General features: G+C 35.0%; 1 protein-coding gene across 1 annotated transcript; it reads right to left on the reverse strand.

Annotated features, from left to right (window-relative positions):
• Positions 1–3614: 3614 nt before the first annotated feature.
• On the reverse strand, positions 3615–16415 carry EIF2S2 (eukaryotic translation initiation factor 2 subunit beta). The gene is made up of 9 exons (XM_032218169.1): positions 16212–16415; positions 12158–12338; positions 11071–11174; positions 10594–10726; positions 9529–9626; positions 8995–9143; positions 7705–7761; positions 5635–5720; positions 3615–4583 (listed from the first exon to the last, which is right to left on the reverse strand). Exons 1-9 carry the CDS (start codon positions 16224–16226, stop codon positions 4408–4410), a joined length of 999 nt encoding a protein of 332 aa, XP_032074060.1. The 5' UTR covers positions 16227–16415; the 3' UTR covers positions 3615–4407.
• Positions 16416–16740: the final 325 nt, after the last annotated feature.

Here is a 16740-nt window from a genome sequence, read left to right on the forward strand (position 1 = left end):
CATAAGGTGTCTGCAATGGAATGGAGGCAATGGAGATGATGTATCCTCATGAGTATGTCTTTTAAGAATGGTTAGTGAAGCATTTTAGTTACTAATTTCATATGCTGCCAATCTCATGGTTCAAGGTGACTCTGGGCAGCTTATAAGGGAGGCATGCTGGCAACATGGTCAGATCAGAAGAGCTCATTGATGGCAATAAAAATATGTACAATCTATCCAAAGAACAGAAAGATAAACACTCAATTTTTAGAAATTTTTATTGTAAAATAAGAAAAAATAGTGCCAGCTTTCTTAGGAAATAGATATTTAAAAGCTCAGACTAGAGGTAGATTCATTTAAAAGGTGGGGGGGGGGTGATTTGGACTCAAAAACTTCACTTTTATATTGTAGCTACTTGAAGTACCAACTATACCTTACAACTATAAATGATTATCCCGGCCTTCAGAATGTTACAAGGGCCAGAATAAAAGGGGAGTCAAAATGTTCAGCAAGCAGAAACCCATAAAGTAGCTTTGTTGCTTCACATTTAAGCATAACATACCATGACTAGATTTGCTAGCCCTGCAAACTGAATCAAAATCCTGCACATACTTTTTCTCATTTTTCAAATGAATGAGGCAATGAAAAATACAATTGTTTCTCCAATACGTAGATGTATGTGCTGTGGTATTTCAAAATGTCTACTTATTGCTGAAGCAGCTTTTTGGATGAGAAGCGAAACATCTTCAAAGAAAAACAGTTGCTTCAGTAAACTGGCCAAAGTCCGGTTGCTTCAGTCCAGTAGAATTTTTTAGGACCAAGACCCAAAGAATCATGTATTTTTGAACTCTAGTTCTTATCTGGATTCAGAAATTGAGAACACAATGCTTACCTTACAGAGAAGGTAATGTTGACTCAAAGTTTTTTTGCCTTTACCGTATTAATTCCCTGAAACTTTTCTAGTTATCATTCTATAAGGTAAGGATCAATAACTATTCAGATATCTCTGAACATCAACTAGACTAGAGCAAACTGCCCATCAGGATATGATCAGGGACAGTAGTACTTGGAGTATCACAGCTGCTAAATTTTCTCAACTTATGGAAGAGATGGCAAACACTACATTTAAGTATTATAGGATTAGCAATAGCAATAGCAGTTAGACTTATATACCGCTTCATAGGGCTTTCAGCCCTCTCTAAGCGGTTTAGCATATCGCCCCCACAATCTGGGTCCTCATTTTACTCACCTCAGAAGGATGGAAGGCTGAGTCAACCCTGAGCCGGTGAGATTTGAACTGCTGAACTAGCAGTCAGCTGAAGTGGCCTGCAGTACTGCACTCTACCCACTGCGCCACCTCGGCTCTTATCTTATTCTAATCAAGATTAACATAGCTCAAAATTATTTGACAATTTTCCATTCACGCTGACTGGAGTGGAATGAAAGACGTAATTTAAAGCCCTTCATGGGTTGGGCTGGGTTACCTAAAGAAGAATCTTCAACGAGTTGCCCAATTCTATCAGGCAGGTTGTGGTTGTGCCTATAACAGGCGTTCTAGAAATGTCAGCTGGCAGGGAGCAGGAGACTTGCCTTCTCTTCTACAGCCCCTGCCATCTGGAACATTCTTTCTTCAGGAATTACAATGACCAAGGCCTTGTTGGTCTTTTGTGCCTAGATCTGGGCCACTGGGAATGTGAAGGAACCTCTTTTATCTATATTAATATCCATGCCAATAATTTTACTCTGCATTCATATATATTTATTTTACATTGGTTTAAATTGTTTATGCTTTTACAATGCATGCTGCTCAGTCACTTGAGATGAGCAGCTACAGAAATCAAACCAAATTAAAAAAATAAATAAAACATACTTTGCTTCAACAAGGTTTGTACATTATGAACTTTCAAACAATCTAAGTCTTCTGCGTTATCCAGAAGACTTTATACAATACTGAATTTATTTATTTTTCTATTTAAATAAGTAAACGAGAGCAGGTATAACTAATGCTAGATAAGTCTGCAAAAGCATCCTGTGAAAACAACCACAATTTGGAAAATTATGCAAGAGTCACTGATCCTGACTTTATTCAATTTATAAGGTACATCCAACATTCATTACAGCTCAGGTGCTATTTAAGTCATTTAAAAAAAACGACTTTAGACTTTTCTATTCTTAAAAACCTATGGAGAAAATATAAAAATTAATTTCCTGGCACTCAGTTGAATGTCAATTTACATACAAATTATAATTCCAACAAAGATTCTAGACTCAACTTTAGTTAAAGTATCACAGTTAACACCCATTAATCAAATACCTTTCAATATTGATAACAAGGGTTATTAAGATAAATCAGAAATCTTCAAACAGTAGTGAAAAGGCACTCCTCCTTAAATCTTGCAAATGTTTTAGTTTTAAATTCAAAAGCATCACATTTTTAAAATATACAAGCAGGCAAAGAAATATAAGGATCCTGCTAGATCATAATGAAGTTTTATGTAATCCAGCCCAATTAGCCTCACTGGATAACTGAGGAATTCTATATACAGGATATGAGGCAAACCTCCTGTCCAGTTGACCCTGGTGAGGTCATGTAATTGTCATAAAAACTGCCTGCTCTATGGGCTTAACTTTAAACATCAATTTGGCAATCTGTAATCATATTTGGTAATGATGAATACTATGTACTATGAGTACACTTTCCTCCGTCTTTCAAATTAATCAGCTGACTCCAGATTCTATAATTCTTTAACTAGACACACACACAGTATTTGCAAAAAAGAATGAGATAGGTATTAATAACTTTATTGCAATCTCTTTTCTAATTATTTCATAACTTCTTCACAGAAGGAAAGTAATTTTTACACATATACCCACCACCACATCAAGATTCATTTTTAGTATTCACCAGTTAAATCCTCATTCCACACATTAAGTATCTAAACAGCTTATATGGCCACTTATTTTGCATCTGCAATTCTGGGCAGCTAACAACATGAACAAAAAAATTAAAACAAAATAACAAATTATGATTTTTCTTCTTGCCTTGCCTTGCCTTGCATCACTCTATACTTTGTGGGGGGGTGAATAGTATTTGCCATTTAAATTCCAATTTATCCAATGCAGACCCGTGCTTGTATGAGCCCTTTTGTTTAAACCACTCACCAATAACTGGTGTCACCATCAAATCTGAGCCCACGCTGTTCAGCATCAGCTCCAATAAAGATTATCTTCATAATATTCAATTGCAAAACTTGTCCACTTATTTCTATTCCCACGTCCTTGGTCAAAAATTCCAAATGCTAAAGCCCCATGTCCTCTTAGTCAATGATTTTTGTAATTTATCCAAAGCCCCTTTTGAAAGATCCCAATGAATACAATAACCTTCTTAAATAATTCTGCTTTAAGGCCTGAAAAAACTGACAAAATGGATACCAACTACTGCATGAAGATCACCAAACTTTCTGACAGCTTGGTTTCTGGGTCATTCCTGAAATTGGTGAATACTCTGATAGGAAGAACATACAATGAGTATCCTTTTCCAAAACTTAAAGTACAATGCGGGGGGAGGGGGGGAAATGTAAGATTATTAAAGTTTTAATAGCTGCGCTTTTTCTAACGTTTGTGTTTTCATTTAAATGGGTAATACATACATAATTCATTTTTACAATTTAAAGATTTAACTTTCTTAGTACAGTACTGAAAGCTAGCATTACAAAAACTCTAAATAGGTTATGGCAATGATAATGTGCATTTACACTGCAATGTTTTCCCAAAATTACATGCATTAATATGGCATCTTGATATATTTTAATAATTTTTATTAGACCAATGCACAAAGTGAACACCAAAATGCAAAGGAAAGCTGGCTACAGACAGCTAACCTAAACCCAATTAATACAAATCTCACATTTATCTGTGGGATTTGTCCCTTGTAACCAGACAATGAAATTCTTATATGCATGGAGATATTCAACTGGGAGAACCTATTTGTGATTTAATATTCTATGATATGTTCCATTACATTAATTCAACTGTGCCCATTTCTTTTACAATACACTTAATTAGGACAACAAATGATTTTATAACACAATTGGCCATGACGCTTGCATGAATTCATACTATTGTTAACAGAGAAACCAAAAAATTCAAATGAAAGAGTCACTGTTATAATAACTTTAATTTTTCTTGCATTTTACAGAATTCTATGAACAGATTAAAAAGCACCTCCCTTCTCATCACTTGACAGTTGGTAAAATATTCAGTTAGCAAATGCCAACAGCTTGAGGATCTGATCTTGCAAGAATCTCACAGACCAACCCAAAGCAAAGCAGCTTTTACTATCTTGTTTTTAATACATCGGAAATCCATTCATTCAGGTTGTAAGCCTGTCCAGCCACTTGCACCCAAAATTCAGGGTCAACCAGCCAACTAGTTAGCTTTGGCACGGAGCTGCGCTCTCTTGCCTGTGACAGCCTGGAAACCAGTTTTAATGCTGGCAACAGAACAGCGCGAATGGCAAGTCTCACACTGCAAAAAATATAATCTGGTGTCCTTCTGCAAGATTGTGTCTGGTGACCGACATGTATGACAGGTGACATATTCCTCTGTGGGAACAATTAAATAAGTTATATTAGCAATAAGAAATTATAAACAAATAGTAAACAAATTTTTTATCCACTATACATTTATCATTTACATGATCAGGTAATTATCGAAACCAACTGCAAACTTACTAGACTACAAAACATAAAAGTAGTAAACAGAGTATTTATCTCTTTCATTGCAAGGTTTAACACCCCTTAAAATATACATTTTTCTGCCCATTTACTGCATGCACCTCTATATCACACAAAAGAAGTAGAATGTTTTGCAAGCTGCTTACAAGATGGGAGAACTGACTTTTGGCTTTGGCAGATACAAAAGTATTACTGTATTAACAACTGTATTAACAGTCAACCTTTTTTCAATCTAGCACAGAATTGTGAAAGGAAACATCAACATGGTTCACTGTTAACATCTGTCTGTTCAGGATTAAAATCTAACCATTCTATTAGCTTTTTTCACTAAGTTTACATCACTGTCCATACTGTACAAAATAAGCATTCTAAATGATCAGCAACATTTGCCAGACTTCCTTTTCAATATCCCATTATTCAGTCTTCTGTATTGGAGATGTTTGAGATCTTTAATAGTGCACCTCTATAATCTTTCAATAAGAGCTGACAATAGAACATGGAAATAACCACATAACTTTTATATCCTTCAATTCAATTGCTTCCATGCGGTAACATTACATTTTGTTGCCTCATGGAAACAAAAAATACTATTACATCAACTAAAACCAGAATGAATAATTTTTAGTATATAACCAAAAATGCGCATTTTCTCACACAAACATGACTATCCAAACATTCATTTTATAATTTTTCTATATGCCACCTCATTAAAGATATAGCAGGTAATTCCTCAAAATGACGCTTCTGGTTATACTGTAGCACTTTTTCCTTTTTGACAACCAGCAAAAATAAGGTACTTTCAGAAGATTTTAATGAAACTACAAGATGATAATTTTGGCACTACTAATAGTTATGTAAGAAACAAGATTAAAAACTTTTAATGAAGCAGCATAAATCAGCAATTATAGAATACACTTACTGATATATCTTCTCAAGACATTTTCTATCTGTTTTTGTTGGAATCTTCCTTTGATTACAAGTTGGTTGTTGCCATCTATTGAACCACTGAATAAAATAAAAATATTAAAATTAGAATTGCAAATTTTCAACGACACAAAGGCTTCAAAGTTTCCAAAATGCTCACCACAATACATGCAAATCTTTGTTCAAAGGTTCTTCATTTACGGCAATCTTTTATCAGATGGTGAAGCTAAGCACATTCCTAAAGAGTGATAACTTTATAACCAAAATAGGGCTACACAAAAATATGCCAGTCTAGTGTAGTGTTATAAAGGCACAAACCAGAAATTGTAAAACTAAGAATTCCAGTTCTGCCCCAGGCATGAAGCCAGTTGGATGACTCTGGGCCAGTAATTCTGCCATATCCCTAGGAAGCAAGCAATGGCAAACTACTTACAAAAATGTTGCTACAAAAACTGCAAGGACTTGCCCAGGAGTCAAGACTGACTCAACAGCACGCACGCGCACACACGCACACACACACACACACACACGTTAATATCCTTGGCACATCCTATAGATTTTGTGGAAATACAACAGCTATTTTCTTTTAAATGCTTTTGGCGAGCTAAAAGAACAGCTAAAAAAAATGCTATAGGCATGTGTTGCCTTCTAGGGGAAAAAGCACAACAGAAAACCCAGTAGTCAGAGGAGACCATCTATGATAGAAATGGAACAGAGTAATAAAAGAGAATAAATGCAACATCTATGTATCCTTCTTATCCCCACATTGCAGACTAAGCCAAAAAAGTGGCCATTGCAGACAAGAATGGCAATCAGTAGTGCTAGCAGAATGTTGCTGACTGATAACTTAAAAGTGTACAAAAGTTGTGAAGGTTAGAAGTGGTATCCAAGTTAATCTGGGTTCCTGATCAGAAAGCTTTTATATCTTATAAGTTAAAGCAAAATAGTTTTTCTTTAAACTTTTCCCTAAGGCCACTTAGGGAAATTGTTATATTTTTCAAAAGTTTGAATACTTGTATACAAATGTATGTGTATCAGTATTGTATATGTATGTTTTGCATAAGTAGAAAGATGTAAGTTCAAGCCATAATTCCTTTATTATTTTGAACTTCACAGTCAGAGACTCCCATTACACATAGACACATCAAGGGAAAACTGTAACATTAAACAGTCAGCCTCTACTTGACCACAACTAACCCTATACTGCAAAAAAGAGCTTGAATTAATATATCAGTCAACTAGGTAATAAACAGTAGGCTCTAGAAGGACATTATCTACACCAGACAAACTCAGCAAAAGTGGACATTTAGAGCTAAGAGTGGGAACCAGAACTTTCATTTTGTGAGAAAAATCTACAGCATGAATTATATCCGATTTTAATATGCAATCACTTTATGTATAGATAACTGGTTATTTGGTAAGTATCTCGTGAAATTTGACTTTCAGCATTTAAATATTAGCAATATTACAATAATCAATCAAGGGTGGGTTGGAAACTTAATGTACAAATAAATATATGAAGGGAAGCTGGTGAAAAATTCCATTTCCTTAAAGTTTAAATTTTTAAAAAGTACAAAAATAGTTATTTCTAATATATAGACTTCCTTTAGATTTTCACCCTTGAAGATTTGGTGAAGGTCTTTTCACCTTCTGAAGGTGAAGTCCATTCTGAACGTCTTCCAAGGTTTCTATATGTACATAAGAATGTGGAAAAGAAACCACTTGTCAAGAATTCATCAAAGCAGTAGCATCAAATATTTAGGAAGGCACAGCTGCCTTGATGAGTGGCACATGGCTGAAAAAAAAGTTCCACCTGAATTATTTGCAGTTTTATTAAAAACACAAAACCTACAAGTTGTACATTGAATTCTATAACATTATATAATCATTGAAGCACAAGTGACTTAAACCAATTTTTAAAATGGCTTACATCAGCACTGTTATTTTTGAAACAATCAACTTGTTGCAGAGATGTCATAATCTTTGTACAAAGGCTATTATCAAAAATTTAGAAATATTCATGAAGAATAAATATCACAGACACCACTAAGTTTGAAGTACTTACCTTGTACCCAATTCTGCCAGCAAAAAAGCCAAGAGATGTTTAGGTTGACGATGTAATCTAAAAGTAAGGAAGTTTATCTAGTTATCAAAAGAACAAATACTTAATTGTACTTAAATACTTACATCTCTTTTATTATCATAGTGTAGCATCTGGCATGTGCAATGCCAATACAAATAACTGATTTTTTTAAAGGCTGTCTTTTTAGTATATTTGAAGAAGATAAAATAGGAGTTAGTAAAAAGAAAGTAAGGATAGCTTAGGCCACCACACAAGATAATAACCTCAAGGGAAGCATATTAAATGTGTTCATAAACTCTGAGGTAGCAAAATGATATATTTATCTAATATCAAATATGGCAATGCAATGTAAGTTACAATAGCATATTTTGTTTATCTAAAGAAAACTGTTTGCAGTAATGTTTCACATGAATTATATATAGACTTCCAGTAAATGATTTACACAACAAGTCAGAACTGAACTGTCTGGGGCTTCACATGTTTGAAATGTCATCTCAACAAACTAGGTACAGTTTACAAATGACAATGAATAGATTTCTATCTCAGAGTAAGTCAAAACCAAACAAAACACCTGATGCCAGTACCATTATAAAAACATCCAGCTATTATACAGATAACCCTCAGGGCCACTATTGTCAGAAATTATGATGGCCATTAAGGACATGATTGTGTCACTTAGAACTCTTTGATCCCAACTTAGAAAATAACTTTATTTCAAAATGATAATGCTCTTATCTACTTTGCTGAAAGTATTCAAGCATTTAACTAAATGTTTGCATGCAAGCTAGCCTCAATTCCAATAACTCATTATACCTTGACTCTCCCAAGCTTTAGATGTTGAGTCTACAGGTCTGAAGAAAAACTGTTAAGGATGTAGCTAAGAAATCAGTATTTCCTGGTAGCTATTGTTTTATATTAGTTTATTATTATTCCTCTTAATTAATCATTATTCCGTTGGTTCCAAAACACTTCCAGTTATTAGCCCAATCTAACTAGGAATTTTCCTAGTACAAATGAACAGGAATTTCACAAAACCAGATAAACCATATTCACTTCACTAGATTGGCTAAAAAGAATTCCCAGTTGATCATTTAATGAATCATGTACGCATGCAACAGTCATTTCAGAATAAGATATTTCTGCACTTGCAGAGGTATTAACTGTTTTGTCTATGTAAACTTACAGTTCATAACTGAACAATAGCAATAACACAATTCCTTGACCCCAACTTTTACTAATTCCTGTCCCAAACTGCAATATAACAAAACTTACAGTTTACAGATATCTGTGAAGTTAACAAATGATGTTTTCTTTGTTCCTACTCTTACAACCTGGGGAGGTTTCATAACAAATTTTCTTTTTTCACCAGCTACCATATCAGGATTTTTTTCCCTCATGATGTTAAATACACGATTCAGCAACTGCGAGGAATAAAAAAGAATATCAAAAATCAATTAATATTGATTAACATACAAATTAATACTAGTACATTCATGTTTTATTGAATTTATTTACCTGAGGAAAAAAGCATAAAATTTTCTCTGAATTAGAAAAGTTAGCATAGTAAGCTTTAAAAAATTCTCCTCCTCTACAAATTGTTTTATTTAAAATACGCATATTCTACTCAGAATTCCAGAATCCTGAGGCAGAATAAAAAATTCAATCTAAGATAATAACTAAACTGTATTTCTCTTCATTTCAGTATAAATCCAAAGCAATATTTAAACTCAGATTATATTATGATCCCCACAGATTATAATAAAAGACCCATAGATGGATTGGTAAAAAGGTGTGAAAAGTATTTACCTCATCATATGTGTAATCTCTTTCCGAACCTGCCCATGCAGGTCCTGACAGAGAGTTAAAAGAGATTCCATCATCTTTATTGTTGTCACCATCCAAATCTGCAATTACAAACATTATTTCAGACCCCATCAATTTCCATTCCACAATGTGCACAGAATATTTTTATGCGACACGTACACATGTATTTTTGACCAGAATCTCCTACATTAGACCCTTTGCTAAATGAGGAGATACTGGGAGGAAAGGGAAAGTTAATCCAAATAGTATTAAGAATAAGGTGAGGCATAACATTTGGAAAGGCAAATTTATCTTTCCTCTCTTTACACCTAAGTGTTAGAAGTTTCCAAATATGTTCAAATAGAAAATATCCTTATCCTTTATCAAACAAAATTTAATACCTGTTTGAGTTTAAGAATGTACTTTTGGTTCTTATTTAGTTGGTGGTGCCCATGATATCTGAATGAGTACACAGGCATGAGATCTGAGCTTTCCAAATTGATTACAACTATGAAACTGTTGGTTAATAAAATATATTGTACTGGTTTACAATGCTATATAAGGTCTTTTTGAAAATGGAAAACCATAAATCACAGATTTATTGGAATACCCATACAGAATTATGTTGCTCTAAAACTGTCCCCACACCTTTCAAATACTTTCAAGTATTGTTTTGTATTTTGAAAAGGCAAATGGGAGAGATATGGAGATCGGGACCAAAGAGAACAAAGATGAAAAGGACTGCATAACTAGAGATTAGAGAGCTTAAAGTCTAATTGAAGCACTCATTTATTGGAGTCACAAATTAAATTGCTGTGGCTAATGCAATGTAGAAGACACTGTAGCACCCTATTGTGGCACCCTGTACAGTAACATCAGTGAAAATGGTCAATGTTATATTAGACCAAAGTTTTCTCTACACCACTGGAGCATTTGACAGAATGCTAATAGCTGCAATAGCTTGTCTTCCACCCTGACTATAAAATCAAAATATAGTTACATTTTTTGTATCAACCTTCAGCATGATCAACTTTGACCAATAGTAAGAGACCACAAAAAAAAAATTACCTTCCTCTTTATCTAATTCTTCAACCTCCTCTGTAAACTTTGCCGTCTTTCTTTTTTTCTTCTTTCCTAACATGATATCAAGGTCCTCATCTTGTTCTACTGTTTCTTGTACATCACTCTCAATTTTTAGGTCCTTGAGAACAATTGGTAGGGTAGGGAAGAGGAAAAAGAAACAAAATTAATGATACAAACAGCAAACATAAAATAATGTGCAATAATTTAAAATATACATCTCTCTGTTGATCATGACAACAATCAACTAATTCAGAGGTCACCTATGAAGCAAAAGTCTAGGTGATGTATTAAAATGTCTTTAATATAATTTTGGTTTTTTACTGATAATATACAGTAGCACATTTCTTCTTTTTTTAAGCAGCAAGTACAATATACACTGTTATTTGGGGCTGGGGGCGAACCTAAATCTTACATTAGTAAGATGAAGACACAAACATGCCCTTTAACCCTGTGTCAACTGACCTTCAGTCCCTCTTCAGTTTCATCAACATCAAATATCTTTTTTGCTTTTTTCTTCTTTTTCTTCTGATTAAAGAAAGTTAAGACATCTAAATCTTTTGATGCATCTGAAATGGAAAGGCAGCACATTACTAACATTCAGATTATTTTATGATTTGAGTATGGAAGAAACATGCCTGAATATATTTATCAAGAAATTTAAGCAAGCTTGTGACAATGAAGTTAGACAACTTCAATAGTAGAACACATGAGAAAAATGAAAAACTAAATTAGTCTATTTCAATAATGTATAAAATGTTGATTTAGACTTTTGCACATTATATCTAGTAGATCTCTATAACTAAGGATGCAATAACTGAGAAGCAAGCTATAACAATTAGTTCCCAATATAAACATGACAGTCTGTATTTTTTTCAGACATGCTTATCACAAAATCCTTGCGTTTACAACTTTTAATTCAATGCCTTATTGGCCTTAACAGTAATAAGTCAGAGAGAAGCCAGACTATAAAATAAAAATAATTCTTTATTTGTATTTATTTAATTAATTTATATGCCACCCATCTTGTTAGTCAAAGCTTCCTCCACTTAATTTCTCATGAAATTTAATCATGAAACACAAAAATGTAAATAAAGAGTCCAATTTTAAAATGTTAACAGTTGGCTCATACTAATGAACTAAAAAACATAGCTAGCAATCTGTTTAATATTTTATATGAAGCAAAGCAAACCATTAAACTACAGCTGTATGAGATAATATGTGCTTCAAACTGTATGTTTCAGGCAGTTTGAAGACATACACTGCAATTGTAAATTTTAAATGACCTTCTCTCCCTGAAAGTAAAGCCAGCAACACAAAGTTATTCATTTCTATCTTCCATGGATAATAGTAAGAGAGCAACATGTTCACAGCCAGCTAGTGAGCAAAGTCTGAATGCATTTTCCAAACATTTTATTGGGTATTCTGCTGCTTAATATATGGGCTTCTCTAGAAAACTGGTAAAAACACAAATTAAATGTTGCATCTTTATAAACATGTTTTCTTGAGAAAAATAAAAAAGAAACAGAAAACAGGATTTCTAGTAACTTACCTTTCTTTCTGAAGTCCTCTTCATCAGCTTCTATATCTTTGTCTTCCGCTGGTTCTGGCTCTACTTCTTTTGTTTCTAATAGTTGTGTCTCTTCTGTTTGTGCATCACCACCTTCTTCATCAAGCATAAAAGGCTTCTTTTTCTTCTTCTTCTTCTTGCTCATAGTAGGGTCGAAGATCATCTGCAAGAAACAACAGTATTTTCTTAACAAAAATTTGCAACCAAATAATATCCTCCAGATTTATAAGTATACATATAAATATAAACATTAGATTATCAATCAAACACAACATAATAAATGGGTTTATCAAATAAGATCTCTACCATGCCATATGTACAGAATACATTAGGAAATAACTGAAAACTTAATATAGGAAAAATAGAAAAGTTTTCATAACTTAAACAGTGATATAATCTACACAACCCAACACACCAAGATTGGTTTCCCAGCAATTTAAAGATCTACTAGTTTTAACAATTGTTAATAATTCTACCAAAACATATGTAGCTTTTTAGGCACCCTTTGCTAAGTTCCAGAAGGAATAGCAACATCTGGTATTCAAGTATTAGGTAGTAATTTGTGCTTCTCACACTAAATCATTAATCTGAAAATAAACACAACTTCATCTCAATTATCAAACTGTTCATATAACCACAAAACTATTGTAGTTTTGAATCCTGTAGAACAAGAATAATCTGATATTATGGACTTTTCTCACCAAACTCATTCTGGACAGTCTTCCAAAAATTCAGATCAAATGTTGAAGGCAATCCAATACCTGTGTATTCTAGCTGAAAACTGCAATCCCATGCTTATTTTTCAGTAAATTACACTGAATGAAGTGGGATTTTTTGCTAGAAAACATATATTTGTGCCAAACCTATCTAGATCTCTCAATTTTTCACACTCCCATACAGAAAACCAAGTTTTGTTTATGAAGATCGTCATCTAAACCAGTGGCTCCCAGCTTTTTTTGGGTCATGCCCCATCTAAGCATCTCTAAAATACTAATGCAACCCCCACATATAATCCTTTCTTTACTCAAAAAGTGAATTCTACTCACACAGAGGAAGCCTAAAAGGTCATTAACTTGGTTTAAAGAGGGTTCAAATTGCCCCCATTAAAAACCAAATTCCCCCCTGTGGGGCATGGACCCTACATTGGGAACCACTGGTCTAAACTATTACAAGCTTAATTATAATGCTCTACATCTGAGAGTAGTAATATAATGGAATTACACCGCACGAACAGGTTATACAGGACTTTTAAAAACAATCTTTCCTTTAAAGGCATCTCCAAACATACAAACATATTAATTTACTTTTAAAGACAAGAAACTAAGTCTTTGAATGCATTTAATATTAGAAATTAGCTTTAATATTCTTTTTGTAGACAACAAAAAACATCTCAAATATCAACTTAAACAGCAGTTAACTGTCCACTTAATGCAGAGACAGGCACTTGTCTAAAATCAAAGGGCATAAATGTAATATTGAGATAATTTTGCTGGATCTCTCAAAATATCATCCAAGTTGATGCAGCTATCACAAAATACCTTTTTCTCCGAAAGGAAGCTGGAGACTAGCACTCTCTTGTATTCCAGTCTCCTTTTGATTTTTAAAATTAAACAATCTGTTAAAAGTTAGGTAGGTGATTAACCTGATTAACACCAAGTATCCACAAGCATCAGAATGACCATCCCTGATTTAATGTCTCTTTAATATCTAGTAAAGCATTACTATTGAAATATTTGCAGTTCTGAAGAGATATGTATTTTTTCACCACACACAGATTAAACCTATCCTAATAATATCAACAGTGGTCAAGATAGGATAACAAATATCCAGTGAGCCAGTCAATAAATTGGACTATAGAACAGGGAAGAATTCTTCACATGTCCCAATGTTGTTTCAATTGGTAAACTTTTTAAAACAGATAATGGGGCATGAAAGCTACAGGCAGGAGGAGAAAAGACAAAATACCTATACATTCATTACCTTCAGTTGGTATAATACAATCACATTTTCATCTCATGTAAAGTACTTTGTTATACCAAGATGAAATTAAATTTCTTTTGGCTGGAGGGAAAACCAAATTTCTACATTTTGGACTTATGATTCATATGCCACCAAACAGTTGTAAACAAAGAAAAAAACATGTGTCTATTCCTGAATTCATAATATTTCAAATAAGATTATGTTCATCGTTACATATGGAATACAGATCTATACGGACAATACTGGCACAAACCACATTATTTAATGACTTTAAAAAATTAAATACATTTATAGCCATCTTAACTGCACCAGTATAACTGACATTTTGTTATTATTAAATCATTTATTTTATGGAGAACAGAAAAGTTCTAAATATTTGGTAATTATCATTTTTCATCCTTCTGCAGGCATTATTTTTAGGAATAATTATTCCTAAAAACCCTTATTTTACATCTGTTTTCTAAGTGTTTCTGTTATAAAGAGGGACCCTAAAATGAATCATTCCACCAACCAAACTGAATCAGAAACCAATCATGCATAATTTTAATAATTCACTGGGAGTTGACAATATGAACTGACAGTTGAATAATAGCTTATTCTAGGGGTTTGGATTTTTATCTAATCAAACTTGCTTAGGCAAAGCAACTGCCAAATCTCACTCTTGCTTTATGGCATGCCTTCAGTGAAAAGTCGCAGTAACAAAGTTTGTGACATGCAGATTAAATTTTAATGATCAAAAGTGGTGTATTTATTTTCCAAATCCAAACCTGAAATGAAATTAGTTCAATTCACAGCAAAGCACATGAAGTCATTTTATGGAGTAGCAATACCATAAAGTTTGACAACACCAGCTTTATAAATAATGTAGAGGTCTACTCAAATTGGTTTTATATTCTAATCTATTACGAATTCATATTCCGTATTGCCCAGAATTTCTCAAGGGCTGAAAGATAAAACAATTTTCCCTCTGCAAAACTAGTCTCCACATTTAAGAATTGAAACATATTTTCAAAAACAGGAAGAAATTGATTCACATACTTCTTAAGAGGAATATTTTAAAGGATCATGGCAAAAGCTTCCAAATATAAAATTCCTTTTAATTTAAAAATGAGGCATTTTCCCTTTAAATAGGAAAGCCAAGCAGGTTTTTGCTCAGGTATCAGTAGATCTTTAGAAATCATCAGAGCACTCAGGCTGAATAGGATTCCGGTGGAATATTAGGATTATTCTGCCCATGAAATATTCTAGGGAGTTCAAAATTACGTTATTAATTTAAATGTATTGGGTCACCCAACTCTAATAGAGCCACAGCTTCTCCTGGATATATTAATAATGTGAGGTGTCTTGGTGCTCCTTCTAGAGATCTGAAAAATTATCAACAATTACTCTGGAATAAAAAGACACCAGAGTGCTTGCAAGCACAGATTCAGTCTTTTACTGAATCTGAAAGCACCGCTTCGGTTATTACAAATTTGAGACGTTTTGAATAGACACCAAATCGGGCCGCTAGACTAGCAGCAACCTCATAGGGATCCTTTTAAGACTGGAACCCAAAAGCGAAGATTTCCGAGCCAAACACGCCATACCCAAAAATCAACATTTCATCAGGCAGTATAGCAGGGAAGACGCTCCTCCATTCAAAGCACGTTAGACGCATCCCGCAACCGTGTCTGTCGTATTGCCTTTTTAAAAACAGCGGGGGGGGGGGGTTAATATAAAACTTTCCTGCTTTCTCAAATAAACCGCAGTGGGAAGGAGGTGGCATTGACCGCGGGAAAGGGGGTTAATGGATGGCTCCCTTAATTAAACGGGGAAGAGCGGCCAAGGACAAAGGAGAAGCTTCCCTCAAAAACTGCTCAGGTGAAAAATAAGCCTGGCTCCTAAATGTCCCACATAGACTGGGAGAAGGGAGATGGCTTTGCTCAGGGAAGCCAATTCAACCGGGCTCTCATCAGAGTGCGGGCAGGCCTCAGGCCCGGCTCCTCACATGGCGGCGGCGGCCACAGCCCCAGCCTCACGCCGCCGCCCCAGGCCTGGGCACCTCTCTTGTCCTCACCTCGTCTCCCGACATGGCGACGGCTCTCCCTGACCGTCAATGGAGAAACTTAGAAGCGCCCGTTTCGGGGGGGGGAGGGAAAAAAACCCCACAACGCCGCCCAGGAAGTCAATCGCTCCGGCTCGTTCGCTCAACCCGTCCTGCTCGCCTAGCCGCCGCCGCGCTCAGCTCTTGCATCAGCAGCAAGGGAGGAGGAGACAGAGAACAGCGTGTTTGTCCCGGATGGGAGCATGCGCCGCAAGCCCTTCTTCAAGGCTCTCGGGAACTGTAGTCTCACTTTTGCGCACGCGCAACAGCGACGGAGCTGGGTGGAATCCCGACCGCAACATGTGCAGTTTTGAGGAATAGGGAATGTGAAGCTGGTGAGATCACGGGGAGAGGGGGGGGGGGAAGAGGCGGGCTCGCTTGAGCACGTCTCTTCCACACAAGTGGCTCCAGTGATTGGTGGAGTGCCTGATCCTTTACAGTTACGCTCTTTACGCAAGGGCTCTTTCACAAAAGGCAGGAGACTAGGGGGCGCTACGAAAGC

Source organism: Thamnophis elegans, chromosome 5 (genome assembly GCF_009769535.1).
Source record: "Thamnophis elegans isolate rThaEle1 chromosome 5, rThaEle1.pri, whole genome shotgun sequence".
NCBI lineage: Eukaryota > Metazoa > Chordata > Lepidosauria > Squamata > Colubridae > Thamnophis > Thamnophis elegans.

What these genes read in the sequence shown, in the direction of transcription:
- EIF2S2 (XM_032218169.1), bottom strand. An exon ending in AGAGGACTTCAGAAAGAAAG is followed by an intron (nt 11,175 to 12,157) that starts GTAAGTTACTAG and finishes TTTCCATTTCAG; the next exon opens with ATGCATCAAAAGATTTAGAT. An exon ending in TGTCTTGAGAAGATATATCA is followed by an intron (nt 4,584 to 5,634) that starts GTAAGTGTATTC and finishes TTGTTCCCACAG; the next exon opens with AGGAATATGTCACCTGTCAT.